Genomic DNA, 21,905 nt, shown 5'->3' on the forward strand with positions numbered 1-21,905 from the left:
TCGGCAATCAATGTCCATGTTTAGTTTTGAAATCCCAATCCTAAATGTATACAAATTTCATTAGCTGATATGACTGAAAAGGAACAAATAAATAGCTGAACTCAAACAAAGTAGGCAAAGCAACGTAAGGGGGAGAGAAAGAAACATATAACTTTAAAAAAAGCAAAGTTATTAAACGCATTAGAAAATATCCATTGATGATATAATTCTTTTCAAATATTTTTCTGGTCTGCGTGTATTTAGGAGAAAGTAAAACCAAACAAAAAAAAGTATGCATTTTTTAAGTAATTCATTTCGATACATAAATTCTATAATGAATTTTCGTTCCGATGTAAATATAAGTGTACGATCAATTACAATCTGGTTTAAAGCGATCGAGCTTTGAATCTTAAAAATGTTCGGCATCAAGCTTAAGCAACAGTGACAAATAAAGAATTTAACAGGAGATTATTACATATTAAAAATTAAAAGAACATTTACGCAGTGATTACTAAATCCCTCACATCGCATCTTCCTTTATCTTTTTGATAAAATGGATTTAGATAGAAAACGAGCGTAACGAATTGTTTTTTATAAAGTATCATTTTTTAGATATGTCAAATGGTGCACATGGATTAGTCTCATCAATCTGCTGTCTGATTAGCTTCAGTAGTTCTTCCAGCTCTTGAAAGCTATTTACGGCAAATAAGTGTTTAGGTTTAGGTTTAGTGACATACGATGTGAGTTCTGACATGCCACTGTCCGTAAAACCACCGATCATTAATCCAAATACAGCTGCTTTTGCCTGCAACTCTGGCAATACCTTTGAAATATTTTTCCCGCAGTTTGATTGTCCATCACTTAAAATCAAAACTTCTTTTTTGGTACCCTGACGCATGCCTGAAATAATAATGAATCAATATTCATTAAATTCAGCTGCTGTATATAAAAAAAAAACATAGAAAACATGTTTACTTTAAACTACTCATTATTTTGGTCTCGATCATCATTGAAGAGACATTAATTTTCGAAATGTTCTTCTGGTGCATTGAAATTGGTACTGTTGATATTATCAACTGTATCCGATGTCAGCGAACACCTTACTGCCCTATACAAATAAATCTGTCAAATATGTAAGAAATGTAAACTGCGATATAGTGATGAGAACTGTATGCAGTGTCTTTGTCGTTTTGTCTTACTGGTTTTCTTCTTGGCAGGTATTTTACTGCTTTCCATCTAATTTGCTTATGGTATTATTTATCAAATGACTCAACTCAATGGTAATTCACCCTATATTAATATGAAAAATAATATTACCTTTATATGATGCAAACATTTGTACTGCCTTATAAAAGGCATCACCGGTACAGGTCATTCCATTTTGATATGGGACTGCCAGTATTGCTTTTTTAAATTCTACTATATTATGTTTGTCATCGAAATCAAATTCTTCAATCGCGTCATCAGAAAACTGAATAAGTGCCGCTCGATTATTACCATTATGTACACTTGAATCGAAGGGATCTGGAAGAGGACATATCAGACTCAAAAGTTCGCATAATTGCTGTTTTGCTATACCAAAGTGATCAGATCCTATGCTAGCAGATGAATCAATTATTATCAATAAATGTCTGAAAAGACCAATTGGAACCTGTGTTTGAGTTGTTCCCCGTGGAGGCGAAGGATCTGTTTTTAAATTTCTCTGCAGAAAATTGGTGATTACTTGATTTGCTGTTTCGTGAACCATAGGTCTCTTTGCTGAAAACAATATCTGTTATAATTAGGTCTTTCCACCTTTCTGTGGAAAGACCTATTGTATTTCTTCTGATTATTATTATTATTATTTTTTTTTTTATTTTTTTTTTCTTCCGCCTAATTTTGATATTGCGACAAATGTTTGTTTCTCAATATGTCGCTTAGATATTTTTCATATAGTATCGTACAGTTTATGCGCTTTTACATTTAACCCTGCTAAGCCGAACACTTTTCTTTGTAAGAGTTATCTCCCTATTCACTGTTTATCATCAGAGTGCATCTCCTTTGTAACAAAAAAAGATAGCGACAAAATTCTTTTTACAAATTGTTCGTTACATCCTAAGGAAAATTTGGCTTATTTGGAGCGAAGCGATTCGATGAAATTTTATAGGAGTTATCTACCTTTACAAAATTATTTTCTCAATATGTGTTATTAACTAATAAACCGTCAACCGTATAACCCTGGAATGTATTTATTTGAGATCCCTAGGCCCTTTATTAGAAAATGGGGTCAAGGTCAAAGGTCAAGGTCAAGTTCTAAATTCGGAATTTTCCATGTGTTTGCATTTTCTCCAACCCTTGAAAAGGTACATATTAAAGAACAAGTGCAAAATGATTGCTATATAGTTATGAAGATATGTTACATTTGGTCTGATATAATTAAATAGCATCTAATAGGAGTTAGTGCCCCTGAAATGTCTTGATATGAGGTTATTTGATTATAACTTCAACTAAGTCCATTTTAATGGTATTTGACCTTGTGCAAAAGGTTGGATGACAAATAACCTTGAAAAATGACTACCGGGAGTGACCTTGAGAAAACCGGAAGTAACCTTTTTTGCAATTTTTTCGTATAAAAGTACTCAGAATCCATATATTTTGTCATATAGATACATAAACTTATTACTGAAGACTAAAAATGACTTCCAACAAACCGGAAGTGACCATGTATCTCCCATTCTTAATACAAAAGTATATAGAAACTATATATTTTTGGAATCAGTGTGAAAGAAGCTATCATAATAGACCGGAAGTGACATTCATTTCACCGGAAGTAGCATATTATCTCCTTTATATCACTTAAAAATATGATTAAACCATTATTTATCGTATCAGTATGAACAACTATCTTCTTATCAAAATTTCTTTGATATGGAAAGACCTTCAATTGTTCTCTGAACAATTGGTTTTTAATTTTTTTTTTTTTTTCTTCCGCCTAATTTTGTTCTTGCGATAAACATTTGTTTCGCAATATGTCGCTTAGATATTTTGTATATGATATCGAACAGTTTATGCGCTTTTGAAATTTACCCTGCGTAAACAAATACTTTTCTTTGTAGGAGTTATCTCCCCAAACACTGTTTTCCTTGTTAGCGCATCTCCTTCGCAACCGTAAAAGATTATGACAAATTTATTTTACAAAATTGCTCGTTATATCCTTCGCATGATTTGTCCTATTTTGACCGAAGCGATATGACCGCTCCATATGAGAGTTATTTCCCCTTATGCATCTGATATAAGTGATATGAATTTCTATCTTATAAACCATAAGTGATAGAGACCTAGGATCTTTTGATTTGAGGTCCTTGGTCCCAAAAAATGAAAATTAGGTCAAGGTCAAAGGTCAAGGTCATATTTTAATATTTGAATTTGGCTTATTTTCACTTATATCCAAAGACTGTATAAGATATCAACAAATTATTTTTACTAAATTGTTAGTTGCGACATGTCGTAAGATGTAAATTTTGATTGCAAGTGTACGTTGAATGTGAAAGGGAGTTTTCTCCCCTCTTGTATTAAAAAATACGCGTTTGGTGATATAACTCATTAACTAAATATAATTAAGACCTATGGTCTTTTGATTTGAGGTCCTTGGTTTATGACCTTGAAATTGATCTGAAGGTCATAGCTTAATTTGACGTTCTATATTTTGACCTTTGCTTTTATTCTATATGTATACATGATAAAGATATACAAATTTTAGAAAAAGGTATCAAGCCATTTAACCTTGAAAAAAAACAACCGGAAGTGACCTTTTGTAAACCGGAAGTAGCTATTTTTTGTACTTTATTAAGATAAAAGTATATAGAACCAGATATTTTTGGAATCGGTTTCAAGTAAATATTTAAATATAATCGGAAGTAACATTTTTCAAACCGGAAGTAACAAATTATCTCCCTTATTTAAAAAAAAATGTATGGAAACAATATATTTTTGGAATCAGCTTACTAGGAGCTATCATTTGACAATTGAAATGACATTTTAAACTTAGTTTCACAACTTTTCATATCAAAAAGGATGGAAAGACCTTCAATTGTTCTCTGAATTTTTTTTTTTTTTTCTTCCGCCTAATTTTGTTCTTGCGATAAACATTTGTTTTGCAATATGTCACTTAGATATTTGGTATATGATATCGAACAATTGATGCGCTTTTGAAATTTACCCTGCGTAACCGAAAACTTTTCTTTGTAGGAGTAATCTCCCCAAACACTGTTTTCCTTGTGAGCGCAACTCCTTCGCAAACGTAAAATATTATGACAAATTTATTTTACAAAATTGCTCGTTATATCCTTTGCATGATTTGTCCTATTTTGACCGAAGTGATATGAATGTTCCATACGAGAGTTATTTCCCCTTATTCATTTGATATAAGTGAATTGCATTTCTAACTGGTCAACCATAATTGATAGAGACCTAGGATCTTTTGATTTGAGGTCCTTGGTCCAAAAAAATGAAAATTAGGTCAAGGTCAAAGGTCAAGGTCATATTCTAATTTTTGAATATGGCTCATATCCACTCATTTCCAAAAAACGTTTAAGATATCGACAAATTATTTTTTCTAAATCGTTTGTTGTGACATGTCGTAACACGTAAATTTTGATTGCAAGGGTACGTTGAATGTGAAAGGGAGTTTTCTCCCCTTTGGTATTTAAAAATACGCGTATGGTGATATAACTCATTAACTAAACATAATTAAGACCTATGGTTTTTTGATTTGAGGTTCTTGGTTAATGACCTTGAAATTGATCACAAGGTCATAGCTTAATTTGACGTTCTAGATTTTGACCTTTGCTTTTACCCCATCTGTATACATAATAAAGTCATGAGACTTTTTGACAAACGGTATCAAACCATTTAAACTTAAAAAAACAACCGGAAGTGACCTTGTGTAAACCGGAAGTAGCTATTTATTGTACTTTATTACATAAAAGTATAAAAAACAAGATATTTTTGGAATCAGTGTCAAGTAAATAGTCAAATATTATCGGAAATAGAGTTTTTCAAACCGGAAGTAAGAAATTATCTCCCTTATCTAAAAAAATATTGTTTAGAAACCATATATTTTTGGAATCAGCGTACAATAAGCTATCATTTGACGATTGAAATGACATTTTAAACCTATTTTTACACCTTTCATATTAAAATACATTGTTTTGGTGGAAAGACCTTCAATTGTTCTCTGAACAATTGGTTTTTAATTATATTTATGATTATTATGAGCAAAAATATTCCCATCAGTTAATTTCAACAAATTAAAGAAAAAGGATGTGTATTTTATTGCATTATGATATAATCAGTAATCTTTGAATGAATAAGTAATCTCTTTTGTTATAAGAGAATGACTCGTCAGTTCATGTACAGGAAGCTATACATGAATGCAAGTAATAGAAAAATACTGTTCTTGTTAGTATGATAATTGAAAACACCTAAATATATATAGAAAAGCAAAATACTGTTTCTTTAAAAGGGATTTTTTGTCTTGAATATTTCAACCAAACAATGTGATCAATATGTAATCTATGTACAGGTTTTACAAGTAGGTAGGTATTTTAACATATTTTTGACAATATGAAATTCAGTCATCCACAATATATATTTTATCTTGTTTCATTTTGGAGTGATTTGGTTAAAAAAAGTAAGTACAAATGAATACGTGGCAATTAATGTGTGCAACAATCCAGTATTGCAAATAATTTAAACGACGCATAATTTTCTATACAAATGTACATACATGTATTGATTCATTTATAATCCAGATTTACCTACAAAAACATGTAACCTACCTGTGTACTCTGTTATTTCCGTATCAGTAGGACAGGGTTTGCCACCATTGTCTGGATTCCTAATAATGACTCTTTCTTTAGAACGTTCGCCAAATCCATAAACTTCGCTCCATCCACTCCATTGCGACATCAGACAGTCAACTTTAGCTTTTGTAAAGAGATAATTCTTGAATATTTCATATTAGGTTTGCTTTCGATAGTATTTCTTTTAAAAAGCCGACTGTACAAATAAAATACACACCTTGGTGTTCTAATTGTAGCCTGTTTACTTTGAATCAAGAGCTGAAGTCCTGGATGGGTCGAACAAATGAAACACTTATAATTACTTAAGGAAAATACTAAATAATAATACGTCCGGCTATAAAAAAGAAGATGTGGAATGATATTTCAATGAGACAACTGTCCACATGAGACCAAAATGACACAGACATTAACAACTATAGGTAACCGTATGGCCTTCAACAATGAGCAAAGCCCATGCCGCATAGTCTATATGGCTAGGTTGTCATGTCTTTCGATGGACTGTTATTTTAGTAAAATAGCATGTCAACAAATCCGGTTTAGCAAAAGAAAAAATCTTTTTAAGATAACAGGCATTTTGGAACATTTGATGCTCGTTTTTCGTTGACGAAATATTCAATAATTACGCTAGAATAAAATTAAGTATAATTTAAAGGAGGTTTCATATTCATGTATCATTCACATGTTTGAGTCAAGAATAAACATTTTATGTTACGTTATACGTTAACTTACTATTTATCATCAACACCAATGTAAAATTTATAATTTCGACTGGTTATCTACTCTCTAGTTGGCCATCTTTATTCTCGTCAACTACGAGCAACCACAATAAGTAAAATCAAATATATAATCGGTGTAATTTGGGAGGGGGGTGTTTACTGTTTTCCAAAGATTAAGTCTTGTATAGAAAGCATTACAGAGTTAACATTCCCTCAAAATGAAACCGATTAAATTCTTGAATTTACATATTTACGTTGCTCTTTCTTGAATGAGTACGAGGGTGTCCTACCTCAGAAAAAGTAACCTGCCGAAAAGTTATAATAATGCATCAATTGATTAAAACATTTTCTTTTTTTTTTATTTCTCATTCATTTATGTGTTGCCTCCACTGGGAAATAGTTATCATTAGTACAATATTTTAATTAATGAAACATAAAAAAAACTGTTCTCCATTTAAGTCTTCATCAATACATAATGAATATTTTAAATACTTTGAATTCTACAACCGTGTAAAATAGTACTATTATTATGATGTGATATCGTGTGAAACAACTTTTAAAACATTAACCGTACAAATTTCACAAGAACCTTAAGATCCAGCCTTTTTTTTTATATCGAAAGAACATGAATCTAGTGATTGTTTTCAATGATTTTTTTAGATGATTTCAATAGAATATATTGAGCAGTATATGTAACCAAATAGGTGCTTGTGACAATTAATAAATGTTATAAACATAATTGCACAGTCCATATAATATTGTATTCAAATGTACATGTATTGATTCATTCATTACCCGAATAACCTTACAAGTACATGTTACTTACGTGCTACCTCGTTAAACTCGGTATCAGTAGGACAGGCCATGCCACCATTGTCAGGATACCTAAGAATAACCCTTTGTTTAGAGTGTTCCCCAAATTCGTTAATTTGGCTCCACTCGCTCCATGGCGAAATAAGACAATCAACTTTATCTTTCGTAAAGATAAAACTGTGACTGCGACCAAATATAAACGCTAAAACTATTACTATCACAATGAAACGACCAACCATGATTTCTCTGTATGAGACTTCACGAATGTTGCACTGGAAGCAAACCTTTTATCTTTGGCTAAATTTCCTGAAATTTAACCCTTACAAGAAAAAAAGTTCTTGTTATACTTATCTGATTTTCGCGAACCTTAAATACCTAAAATAAATTTTTTTCTTTTTTTTTTTTTTGGCAAACACACTCAGGAACAAATATTAGTTATCTAAGTTGTAAGTAGTTTAAATTGAGAAAGATCAATAGCCATTATCTAAACTAGAAAGAGCATTACTGAGTGATGTAGTAGAAATACACAAAGAGGAAGAAGTGGAATGATGAATCAGAAACTTCAACATGTACAAAGCACATGATCTATTCATATTTTTCTCTTTACAATGCAGATCGGATTTAGTTATATTCAGATGAAATAAAGTTTTAGTGAGATTTGTTTATGACAAATGACTGTTAGTGATGATTTCAAGCTACGTTTAATTAAGGGTTATGTAACTTATTTCTAAATTACCATTAGAATAAAAGAATTGTTTTGTATTTCATTTGTCAATTGTTGTCAAATGCAAAAGTTATATTCTGAAAAAAGACGAATTTGTATTTTGACTCATTACAAATTACAACTATTCTAATTGTGTCCACTCACGTACAGCAATCCTTTCTATAGCGGAGAGGACTTTTAAAAAAGGTCTGAAATGAGACAGTTAACTCCAAAGCACCAAGTAGTAATACGTTATGATCTTAGCAATGTTTAAAAAACTGAATTAAGCATTTAGATTTGTATAAGTGAAAATATCTAAGAATAGAGCAAATAGGTAAAAACGGACAGAAAAATTAAACTTTTCGCAATGAAAACCCAAAACTGTTTTTAGTAAAATGTACGTCCTCTGATTGATCGACAACTTCTAGTTTAAAACATCTTGTAAATCAAACGATTTGGTAAAATAAACCATCACCAGTATGTTAATTACTGATGCAATCAACGTACAAACAAAATGAACCTCCCGGTTAATTTGAATTCATCCAAAGTCAAGAAAGTCATTAATGAAAAATGTTATCTTGCTACAAGTATATGTGTAGTGTTTGTTTACTATACTTTTAGTGATTTAAGTAAGACCTTATCTGCAGCAATAAGTTAAAATTAAACAACTATTTACTGCAAAATTTAAGCTAGTTTAGTCGGATTTATACGTTTTATAGATGTTTCAGTGGATCAAATCTCTTCAACCGGTTTGCTTCTGTCCTTAGATTTAATTTCATGTTCATTCCTATTGTGTATCGAAAGTCACAGGTGTCATAAATCCAAAATTGTAAATTGTGTGTGTGCAACTCTGTAATTATGAAATAATAACATGCAATTCTTTAATTTGCAACAGGTCAACTCGACAATTGAACGCAACTCGAACTATGCAACTATATAATTCAAAATTTTACTTCAGATCTTCTGCACTTGCTACATGGAACATTTGTCATTGTAAAAATGTACTTTTGGATTTTGTAAATTTGTGATCTGAGTATTAGTAATTCGAAATTTGTAGAATATGAATTGACATCTTGCATTTGTTTTTATTTGAACAATGTATTCTTCATTTGAATACACGTAAATTTATATTTACAATATGTAGCTTACGTGAATAAGGCGACAACATTTGTATATCGATCGTAGCGTTACATTGGGCAAACTTCGATACATTTCGTAGTTTTTGTCGAGCCTGCAACTTTTTTTGCAGAAAGTTCGTCATAGGGATAGTGATCCGGCGGCGGCGTTAGCTAACTTCTTAAAAGGTTTATATTTTAGAAGGTGAAAGACCTGGATGCTTCATACTTTGTATATACATGCCTCATGTTACGAAGTTTCCGTCAGTCACATGTCCAATGTCCTTGACCTCATTTTCATGGTTCAGTGACCACTTGAAACAAAAGTTCAGAATTTTTGTAATGTTGAATTCTCTCTTATTATTAGTAATAGGATAACTATATTTGGTATGTGCGTACCTTGCAAGATCCATATCCCCGTCAGACAGTTTTCACTTGACCTTGACCTCATTTCATGGATCAGTGAACAAGGTTAAGTTTTGGTGGTCTAGTCCATATCTCAGATACTATAAGCAATAGGGCTAGTATATTTGGTGTATGGAAGGACTGGAAGGTGTACATGTCCAACTGGCAGGTGTCATCTGACCTTGACCTCATTTTCATGGTTCAGTAGTTATAGTTAAGTTTTTGTGTTTTGGTCTGTTTTTCTCATACTTTATGCAATAGGTCTACTATATTTGTTGTATGGAATGATTGTAAGGTGTACATGTCTAGCGGGCATTTTCATGGTTCAGTGGTCAAATTTAAGCTTTTAAGTTTCGGTCTTTTTATCTAATATTATATGCCAAAGGTCAACTATATTTGGTGTATGGAAATATATTATGATCTATATGTCAGTCCCGCAGGTTTTTTTTACCATGACCTCAATTGAACGGTTCATTGCACAGTGTTAAGTTTTTGTGTTTTGGTCTATTTTTCTTAAACAATAAGTAATAGGTCAACTATATTTATTGTATGGAAGCTTTGTTAACTGTACATGTCTGCCTGACAGGGTTCATTAGACCTTGACCTCATTTTAATGGTTCATTGGTCTTTGTTTAGCTATCTGGGTTAATGTTAAGTTTATGTGACAGTTGTAATAAAGCTTTATACTTAGGACTATCAACATAATAGCAATGATTAGTAAAGAAGGCGAGACATTTCAGTGTGTGCACTCTTGTTTATATATGTATTACTTTATTAGTTTTTACTGACTTCTAACGAATTAATATGAGACTATTAAAAGTCAAGTTATGTAAAAGAACATCTAAGATGCACAAGATATTATAAGAAGGTGTTCAAAAATTAAATAATGGAATCGAAATGAGAGCCGTAAATATAATTCTAGTACCTCCAAATACGGATAATGACGCAGCATATTCTTGGACGATTCTTAGATGTTTTAAAAACTATCGCAATTTTCGAAATTCAAACATCCATAGTGTTCGGTTTTAACGATTTTCATTTTGAACTGTATAGAAAACAGATCCTGAATTAACTCTTGAGGAAGACATATTTAAATTTTTTTTCTCTCATATAAACATATGCAAGCGAGGCTTTTGTTGACATGTACGATTTCTAGTAAAATATAAAAACAAATGTAATGTCGTCCCTTGTTAGTCTATTGGAGAATGGCAATGGTTGCTTTTAAAATGTGAAGTTGAGAACTCGAGACCTAACTGGAGGCAACATGACAATTATTAAAATAGTTATTCAGATATATGTGAACAAATATACATGGCGTTCATAAAGAAATTAATTGATAACGAACAATCAACCAATCGTCCGAAAAACGGTAGTATATTGAAGACAATCCAAAACAACAGTTCAGGAGAAAACGTGTGCAGAAGAAAAGTACAAACGAAAGGAATGTAATAATTCAGAAACTAACGTGTTGCCTTCCATAAACCGATATATAAATAAAGCAATTCGTTACAATTTGTCAATGATGGGAAAATATCTAAAATACAAAACAATATGACGTCATAATCTCACTACAAACACTCACTAATAATTTAGTTTAACATAGTTGGACGGTTAACAAAACAAAGATGTAACTGCGAAAAGTACAAACCTGACAGATAGTAAGTGACACAACATATCACATGTGTGTATAAAATATTAACAAGTCCTGTACTTTATACACGAGGGACAATTTTATTTTCTAGAAATATATATTTAATTCATCAATGTATCCATTATTACAATTTTGTATATGCTATATCCATATTATGGTTGTTATTGCAGGACAGTATTTTTATGAAATAGACTTTTCTTGCTAAGGTAAACAGATGTTTCTTTATAGCACTATCATCTTACAGTTACATCTGTAGAACATTTCAATTTTCTTGGATAAGAAGTCCCATGAAAGAGCTTCTAACACCGCCTTGCGCGTTGTAGAAATAATTGTCTGCATAATGATTGTCTGTTTGTATCCAAACATGATCGCCCTTGTTTACAGTGCAAAACACATTTCTTGTAGTTCCAAAATGACCAGCTCCAGATCCTAAAGACATTAACATCCTTCCTTTAACAATGTTGTCAACTCTCAGTTCGGTTTGTACATTTTTCGAAAAGTGTGTCTGAATGATCCAGGAAAAGAAATACACTCCTGAGATTGGAGTAACAAATATACCATCACCCGTGTTGAAGTTGTTTCCCTCGTCTATAAGTTGTGTGTCGAATTTCACAATAGAGTTTGTTTGAAGATGTCTGTTACCACTAAGCTCAACATAAAACAACGGACGTTTCTTCTCCGTCGAAATTTCTGAAATATACATTGTTAAAGTAAACTCATGTTGAAAATAAATCTTTTGTTATAGTCTGTTAGTACGAATTGTGATTTTCAACAAAACATGAAACATTACGCCAAAATTGATCAAATCAAATACAATTGACTGACTTCTTGGTTTAGGATTTTAAATTTCGTAGATCCTTTAATTGAAATGAAGATGGACACGGGATGTGTGTTTGTCGTTTGCAACATCTTCTTTAAAAGTAGAACTTAGAAGATGCTGTACAATTGTTAACGACACAGGTATCCATAGGTAGTGAAAGGATCACACTGTACGGATGTCGTGCAGCCTTCAACAATAAAATACTCATCCAATTAAGAAAGTGCAAAAAGCCCCGGCATGAAAAAATGGAAAATATTCATATTTAAATGATAAAAGTAATGGCCTAATGTATGCTAAAACATCTTTTTCTTTTTATATATATTTCGTATGAGGAAACGGAAACAATCCGAACATGTAGTTTACGAGTTTTTAGGACATCGAAAAAAGGCCTGAAACTTTACTAATTGCTGTGGAGTAGTCACTAAAAAAACTAAACATCAGGCATTTATAATTCTCAGTTACTAGATTCATTTTCTTATGTATTTTTTTAATTTATTTCATAGTGTGGATTCCGACATTCGACCAATATAAAGCTGTTAAATGAAAGGCTCGATGTGCACACATGTTACTATAAATAGTTTCTGCTTCAGGATTTGGTAGCTAGTGAATACATTCTTATTGATACAAAACCAAATTAAATAATCAAGACGACACATGCACTCAAACGGTTTCCCTTATTATAATTTCTGAGCTACCAGTAAATCAACCACACTTGGCACACATCAGCAATAAAAATGCCACAGATTTGCAAAAACAATTGAGGGTATCTGAATTTTCATTCTTTTATCTATAAACTCAGCTACATGCTTAATAACCATATTTTCGGATTTTGTCCCAATGAAAGCAAAAACATATTGTTGCTAGGCACAAATCCTATATCCTGTATAAAAATAAATAGTTGCTCGGTATCTTTCCAATGTAAATGAATGATTGTTTAAAGTTTATTTGATAGTTTTTATAGTCCAAGCTCAAATCATGTATGGTTACGTACTTGCTCGTTTGACTTGACCTTGACTTCTTATAGTTTACATGTTTATAAAATAGTGGCTTTAAACATCCTGAACATTTTCCCAATGTATAGTAATCACTTGCTTTTATATTTTCCTTAAAAATGCAATTCAATTTTGGTAAATTTTATTTTAATTTTATTGCCAATGGTTTGAACTTCATAGTAATAACTTTTTGTAAATTATCTTAATTACAGGATCGAATTTTTGTTTCCATTGAAACTATACCAGAACCCAAAATCTTAAACTTTTTGTTATAACTAATTGATTAGACACATTAATACTTTTCATTTATACCCACAGATTAAATAAAGGTGGCTGCAAACATGTATAGTTTGTTCATGCAAAATGTGTATAATTTGTCTACTCGAAGGCAATTAAAGATTATATCTACCTATTGTTATTTCTAAACATAGTTCAAACGCGAAATTTTTTATAAAATTCGTAATTAAAGGTCTGACTCAATAACTCTTCTAAAATGTCGTCTTACAGTTTCGATACTATTAAACAAAAGGTATGTATAAATAGATACAAGACGATGCGGTATGGGTACCAATGAGACAACTCTCCAAGTGACAATTTATAAAAATAAACCAGTTTAGGTAAAATATTGGTCTTCAACACAAAGCTTTGGCTTACACCGAACAGCAAGCTATATAACCATTCAAACGGAGAAATCAACGGTCTGATCTATATAAGAAAAAAACAAGAAACGACAAACACTCATGAAACATATCACTAACGACAACTACTGAACACCAGATTCCTGAATTATGACAGGTGCAAACAGTTGCAGTGGTATTAAACTTTACCAATCTTTACTTTAAGCATTTCAGTACCTCTGTTGACTATTATTTGGATCGCCAATCGCCAAAAATAAACTTATGTGCAAGCATTTTTCTTTCAGTGATAAATAGCTGCCTCATAAATGTATATCCCACATATACTTCCCTTTATCAAAAGCCTTTACTTACTCGTTTGAAGATTATTCAGAATGTCACTAATATTATTTATCCGTAAAACCAATGAGTCAAATGACTTTTCCAAAGCATCTGTTCTATTTTCAAACGTTCCATTGCTTATGGATTTAGAAAACACTATGTGGAATACAATTACTCCAATATAAAGAAAAATATGCAAACTCATTTTCCGATTTCGCTGCGTGATTTAACTGGTTGGTCAAAGATACATTGAAGTTATTTGGCGTCTGACGTGCATCTGATTATTTAATTGCAGATTTATTTGTACCTGTAAGTCGAGAGAATGAACTATTTTAGTATATCATGATTAGCATAATTTTTGAAGTTGTATCTACACTTGACCTCAGTGTGATAATAGAATACGTTTTTCTTTGTTCTTTCGAAAAAATTTCATTCCATAGAATCACCTGTCTTAACTTCTTTGAGAAACTTCAATTAAGGTAGATAATTTTGCTTTAATATATATCAGATGACATACACAATTCTTCTACTATTCAATCAAGGTACAACTTCTAGAATAGATATAGATAAACAGTAAATTCAGTAAAAATTATTTCAGCTTTAACATGTTAATACAGATCTTCCTTTCATTTAAAAGTTGGCGTACAATCAGTTTATAATACATGACTGTCAAACATTGTTTTGTTTAATTTATTATTTTTATCGAGACAGTATTAACAATAAGTTATAGAAGTTGATTCTTTTCTTGTGTCAAACCAGATGGAATAAGTACGAAAGCCGAGAAGGATCATTCAAAATTCAAAATTCAAAATTCATATATCATAATTCAAAACACAAAGAATTCCGATTCCGAATCCCGCCGTTTCTTTGTCACGTGGTCTCTGTGCCTCGACTTACCTCGGTGAAGGATGGCTGCTGGTTAAGATGTTATAGTGTTTATTATAATGTTTAGAAAGGTATACTAATTTATTAATTCAAGTAATGAATAATAATTAGAAAAAGGCTAAAGAAAATTAGCTAACAATTTTGTTGCAATTACACCAAAACAAATATAGGATGAATAGGACTCTTTGAAAAACGGTATTGAAATATTTATGTTTTGTAAATATTAACCTCTTACTCATTTGCTTTATAACTGTTTATTTGTGTACATAGAAAATTAATGACGCAAGGCTTATTTGACAAATGGCTAGTTTTATTATCTGCAGTTAAAGTTGAACTGTCAGCTAGATTAATTAAGACAAGTAACGATGTTTTGGGATGTAGGGTAATAAAATTAGTTATGCCTATTTGTTTTGTCTAAAGAGAAAGTAATAAAACTCTATGATAAAGGTCAGTTGGTCAAGATACTAGAAGCTGTAGTACTGTCACGACTGTAAGAATTTTCCTTGATTGTTTTAATCAGTATAGATACTGAAGGACTTGGTTTTTAGAGTTAATATGTTAAAACTTTGTAGCGTAGTTTGTCAATGCATCTGAAGTAATGTAAATTTGTGAATGAACAGATAACGTATTATTTAGTTCATGGGAATTACCATAGGATACATTGTCGTATTGTTGTGCCATAGTATGATTATGTCTGTCAGTCTGCGTCGGTGTCGTTCCTCCCCTCGGTCACGTTACAATATTGAATATGTATTTCTTTCAATAAGTTATTTCAAGGTCATTTCTCATGACATCTCCTTTCTGTTACAGCATTTCTTTCCTATAAATTTGTGGTTGCAGTGACGGATCCAGAGGGGTCGTAGAGGGCGTAGCCCCCCTTTTTGTTTGCACTTTTGTTTTTTGTACAATGATTAATCAGACTAGACTTCGTGAACGCGATTTCCCGTGCGTGTATCTAATTTTCATGCGACAATTCTTTACTTGTAAAGATATTTTTCGCTCGTATTTACTGTAATATATTATGGATTATGTCAAAGTCATGTGATTTGCTACGGTGGAGTTGACTCGTGCGTCGAAAAAAGTGTTACTCAAGTCATTTTGAAATTCAAATTACAGTAACACATTGCTTAGGCTGAGGATAAAAAGCATGACACCTTCAAACCGACAAAGGATTTAGCAAGAACATATAGACCTCTATTTCACAATTTCACTAAACAGAAAGTACATGTAATACTTTATTACATTCTTGTGAAAAAAGTTTCACGTTAATATTATTTACTTACGAAAGCAATGTTTAACCCCACACGCCCCAGTCTATTAATAACATAGCTGAATAATGATCCCCAGTCAGTAAGCTCTAGATAGATTTTGATTCTAAGGTAAGAACCATTTGATTTACGGAGGCAGTCTGAGTTTTGCCTTAAACAAAGATTCTGGATGTATATATATGCATTGAAAACAATAATCTTGTCCGTTTTTTTTTTGTTTTTTTTTTTTGGCTATTAGAAAAAAACATTTCTAGCAATAAATGAACATGATGAATAAACAACGGCGTATTTTGTTGGGGGGAGGCTTGTTTCACGGTTCGAATGCAAATCCCATATCTGACCAGAGTGTCTGTTTCGCCGGACTGATATATTGAATTCTTTTTTTAAGGCACGACTGCAACCTGCCTGCTGGGTGTGGCCTTTATGTCTCCATTTGTTGACCGCCATTCATAAATTCGTTGTCATTTCAGACTCATTCGTAGCCTTGGTTGTTTTGGAATCCCTCACTTCCCTTGTTGGGTGTCAAACATTTTTGGATAAATATTGCTTGTTTGTCTTTCTTAACTCGTGTCGGATAAACATTGCTTGTTTGTCTATCTTGTCTCATGTGCGGGAGTTTCTCACTACAATGAAGAACCTTTGGTGGCCTACAGCTGTTGTCTCCACTATGGTCGGATTGTTGTCTCTTTGACACATTCCCCATTTCCATTATTAATTTTATTATAGTAATTTCATTGAATAGCCCGGCTAATATCTAGTTTACAACAAGAAGTCTGTGAGGTTATGCTACCTAAACATACAACAAATGAAAATCTTCCATGTACATTTTTACTGACAAATTTTATGTTTTTTTAGCCAAAAAAAAGGTTTCAATAATTTTATTATAGACAAGTAATTGGGAGAATACGGCATCAAACATGTCCAACCCTTACACTTTAAATATAAGATATACAGGAACTGTTGCAAAAGTGCATTTTACACTTATTTTATGTTGTTTTAGCAAAAAAAAAAGTTCAAAAAAGATCTTATTATACCTCGCCCCCTTTCCAAAATCCTAGATCCCCTAGCTTGTCATGCCGCAACTATTTCTTATTAGATCGTATTTCAAATTGATTCACCTTTCAAGCAAATTTGTTGTCGGCGCAATAAGATATGTGCGGCTGCATTCTCAGGTAAATTGAGGTCAACAGTCGACCTGGCGTAGAGTTCAATATTGATTGCATTTAGTTTAAGAACAATCTAATCAAGATATTCAATTTTATCTCACTTGACCTAAAAGGTCAAGATCAAGTGAGCTTTCCTCATCATTTGGATCTGTCGTCGTCGTCTGGACCCATTTAAAACAAACTTGGACACAATCATCATTGGGATTTCTAGTTTAAAAAATGTGTCCGACGACCCCGCCTGCCAACCAACATGGCCGCCATTGCTAAAAATACAACGTAGGGGTAAATGCAGCTTAGGCTTACTGTAGATTCATTATTATTCGTTGGATACATATATTTGTGGATTTCGTTGGTACAAGTGAACCATGAAATTAAATGATCAACGAATGTCAATTTTTATATAGGCGTTAGGCGTGTACGCAGACTTCCACAAAACCACGAAAGTAAGTATCCACGAATATGCAAGTTTTCCTTAATCCACGAAAATTGATACCATCGAAAACAAATGAAATTTCAGTATATCTTTGAAACTAAAGCATTTAGAGTAAATTTGACAAGATAAAAATGTTCATCAGGTTTAGATATATCTGCCCAGAAATTTTCAGACGAATCAAAGAACCCGTTGCTGGGTAGCTGCCCCTGAATTAGCAATTTTAAGGAAATTATGATGTTTTTGGTTATCATCTTGAATATTATTATAGATAAAGATAAACTGAAAGCAGCAATAATGTTAAGAAAACTACGATCTACAAATAAGTCAAATGACCATTGTCAATAAACCCCTAATGCCCCAGTCACACTAGACCACGATCGCACTACGCTCACCACGATCTAAAATAAATTCAAATCGTGGTGAGGTCGCGGTATGAGCGGCATGAAAATAGGATTTTTTGTTGTTTCCACGATGCTACTATGTTCTCATTACGCTTCTACAACGATCCCGCTACGATTATACCACGTTCTTACCACTCTTATTCTGCGACCTTAATACGATTATCGCGATCTTACTACGCTCAATAAGTTCTCACTACGACATACCACGATTAATCCGACTGCAAAACGATCTTACCACGCATCTTCTGCAATTATAGCACTCTCTTATCAAGATCATTATACGATCTTAGCAAGTGCATACCGCGATCCAATTACGCTCTCATCAATGATATCCACATCATATTCCATATTAATACTGTTCCATTACTTCCAACTGTCATTAATAAGTAGAGTTCCAGAAAACAACACTGACATGTCACCAACATCCACCAGAACTTGTGTGCGTGGTGGTAGGGGTAGTAGTTGAGTCAGATGGGTCTCTGGTACGAATCCTTATCCAGTAGAGATGTCGAATCAACAATCCAACCTGAATCAACGTATTGCTAATCCATCTAGATCAAATGACGATATTTCATAAAGTAATAGTGGTACTGATACAAAATCAAAACCTGAGGAGCTTTTATGTATTTTAAAGACAATGACAATGAGCATTACTAGAACTCGAAATGGTTGTAGTATGAACGTAATCAGGTCGTAGAATGAGGACTGCATGAGCGTGCTAGAATCGTACTAAGGTCTTGAAAAGCGTAGTATAATCGTGGTATAGTCGTAGAAGAAGCGTTGTTGGGTCGCAGAGAGAACGAGATGGTCGTTGTGAGGTCGTAGTAACGTCGTTTTGAGATCGTATAGCAATCGCTCCGACTAGAATCGCGCATTTTTAAGCTAGGTTCACACTGCCGATCAGACCAACTCGATCAATCTCGATCAAGACAAATTAAGCGATCGGGAGTCTGGTCCGTCTCAATCAACAAGAATGTTCGGGTCGTCATCGATCTGACTTTCTACCCGAGAGTTTTTGACATGTCAAAAACATTCGAGTAAGGATCGAGAAGCCAGTCACTCGAGAAGAGATCAATAATTGGTCGAGTAGTGATCGAATTGATCGGGAAAGGATCGTGTAGAGATCGAGTTAGGTCGGAATACAAATAGTTTACCGATCAGTACTCGATCATTTCGATCTTTGCTCGACTAATATCCGATCATTTCTCGATCAACTTCAATCTGTAAGATATGTGGTCAAGATTAACTCGACCAATGCCGATCGCTTCATGATCACTGCGACTTCTATATTTTTTTCATCCCAGACCAACTCGACCAAAACCCGATCTCTCCGCGACCACATTCGATCACTCTTCGATCTCTACTCGGCCATACACGAGTATACATCAGTGACGCCGAATCTAAAAAAGTTAAAAGGGCCAAATAAAGTACGAGGTTGAAGAGCATTGAGGACCAAAATTCCTAAAAGTTTTGCCAAACACAGCTAAGGTAAACTATACCTGAGGTAGAAAAGCCTTAGTATTTCAAAATTTCATGTGGTTATGATATATCTGCCCTGAAATTTCCAGACAAATCAGACAACCCGTAGTTGGGTTGCTGTCCCTGAATTGGTAATTGTAAGGACAAGTTGCAGTTATTGGTTTATCTTGAATAAGATTATAGATAGAGATACATGTAAACTGTAAACAGCAATAATGCTCAGCAAAGTAAGATCAACAAATAGGCAAACATAGCCAAAATGGTCAATTGACCCCTAAGGAGTTATTGCCCTTTATACTTAATTGTTTACAATTTTTTGTAAATTTTGTAAACTTTTGCAAAAAATCTTCTTCACTCAATCAACTGGGCCACATAGAATTAAACTTAGCCACCATTTTCAGTAGGGTATCTTGATTAAAAAATGTATCCGATGATCCTGCCATCCAACCAACATTGCCGCCATGGCTAAAAATCGATTGATTATTTGATTATTAACGTCCAGTGGCAAATATTTCATGCATGTTCAGGACGAAAATAAACATAGGGGTTTCCTGTAAAGAAGTCCATGGGAAAATGTTAAAAAAACAATTTCAAATGGTCACATCTTGAACACTTATTTAAAAAATGATAAGTGGTCTTCAGTAACTAATGTAAGACTACACTGCAGGAATGAACTACTATTAATTTAACTATTAGGCCAAATTAAACCACACTTGGTCTTAATCGTTATATGGGTATCTTGTACTATTTGTTGTGATTTTCACCTTATTTTACATGATTTCCAAAACAAAAAACAAGGTGAGCGACACAAGCTCTTCAGAATCTCTTGTTTCATTCATATTGTGCTTTGTGAAGAATTTATTTTCCTGCATTACAATTTTCAGTTCTCTTAGACCCTTTTGCCAAATTAAGGCATTTTTTTCTACAAGAAAAAAAAAAAAACATCCCGCAACTGTCTCACAGGCCTCTCGAACAAGAATCGACGTGTCAGCTAACTGAAGCCTCACACATATTTCTCGGCGCCGTTGCTTCATGTTCATTTTCTTCGCCACAATTCAAGTTTAGTCCACGGGACACATAAATGTATGATGACCCGCTATTTCAACTTGATCTGAGTTTTGGGGTTATAAGTATTTGTAATTTTCATAACATTTTGTTGAGGCAAACATAACTTAGAAAATGGAAACAAAAAAATCGGCTATTTTTTTCATTTCTAAAGGGGCATAACGATAGAACGGAAAAATTGACACAACCCAGATTATTTTTTTCTGTGTTTTGTGGTGCAAAGTATTGCATATAAGTTTTATATACTATTGGTTGGGGGAAACTAGAGTTATACAGCGTACGGACTGTCGGGCGATGAGACGGACAAGGGTAACACTTAATTTTCTCCTCTATAGTGGCGGGGGCTCGAAAATAAGACAATTTATTCATTGTACGTTTTATACTGAATATGTTCTCAACCGACCAATACCGATTATTTCTGCCACCAATACTATTATACGATCATGTTGATCTGGTCTAGTCAGGATCGTGTTGAGATCGAGTATTGTTGATTTATAAAAAAGACGATGTGGTATGATTGCCAATTAGACAACTGTCCACAAGAGACCAAAATAACACAGAATTTAAGAACTATAATAGGTCACCGTACGGCCTTCAACAATGATCAAAGCCCATACCGCATAGTCAGATATAAAAGGCCCCGATATGACAATGTAAAACAATTCAAACGAGAAAACTAACGGCCTTATTTATATAAAAAAAAATGAACGAAAAACAAATATGTAACACATAAACAAACGACAACCACTGAAGTACAGGCTCCTGACTTGGGACAGGCACATACATAAATAATGTGGCGGGGTTAAACATGTTAGCGGTATCCCAACCCTCCTCCTAACCTGGGTCAGTGGTATAACAGTACAACATAAGAACGAACTATAACAATCAGTTGAAAAAGGCTTAACTCGTCAGATGGACAAAAATACAAGTGGACGTGGCCGGGTACTTAGTCGAGAAAGTCGAGTAAAGATCATGTAAGGATCGTAAATTGGTCGGGATCATCAAAAAGATATTGAACTAGTGGCTGGATCCCATGATCAGTCGCGAAGAAGTCGTGAAGGAGTCGTTAAAGGTCGAGTTTGAGTCTTTTGCGGTCTGGTAGCAGTCGGGTAGAAACTCCAAATGCAAACAGTCCCGATCAAAAAATTGGTTACGCTTGATCGTGGAAATTTGAGTAATCGGGTATAGAATTGATCTGATCAGCAGTGTGAATTA

At 33.2% G+C, this 21,905-nt stretch overlaps 1 protein-coding gene across 1 annotated transcript; it reads right to left on the reverse strand.

The window, feature by feature from the left end:
* Window positions 1-258: 258 nt before the first annotated feature.
* LOC139482909 (collagen alpha-1(XIV) chain-like) lies at window positions 259-7,671 on the reverse strand. The gene is made up of 4 exons (XM_071266933.1): window positions 7,365-7,671; window positions 5,799-5,945; window positions 1,297-1,737; window positions 259-879 (listed from the first exon to the last, which is right to left on the reverse strand). Exons 1-4 carry the CDS (start codon window positions 7,588-7,590, stop codon window positions 581-583), a joined length of 1,113 nt encoding a protein of 370 aa, XP_071123034.1. The 5' UTR covers window positions 7,591-7,671; the 3' UTR covers window positions 259-580.
* Between the last annotated feature and the right edge of the window lie 14,234 nt (window positions 7,672-21,905).

The sequence above is a fragment of the Mytilus edulis genome, chromosome 7 (assembly GCF_963676685.1).
Source record: "Mytilus edulis chromosome 7, xbMytEdul2.2, whole genome shotgun sequence".
In the NCBI taxonomy this organism is placed as follows: domain Eukaryota; kingdom Metazoa; phylum Mollusca; class Bivalvia; order Mytilida; family Mytilidae; genus Mytilus; species Mytilus edulis.

Coding starts and splice junctions, on each gene's coding strand:
- LOC139482909 (XM_071266933.1), bottom strand. CDS start 7,590: ATGGTTGGTCGTTTCATTGTGATAGTAATAGTTTTAGCGTTTATATTT. Junction 1,738..5,798: donor GGAAATAACAGAGTACACAG/GTAGGTTACATG, acceptor TATTGTTTTCAG/CAAAGAGACCTATGGTTCAC. Junction 880..1,296: donor AATGTTTGCATCATATAAAG/GTAATATTATTT, acceptor TTATTATTTCAG/GCATGCGTCAGGGTACCAAA.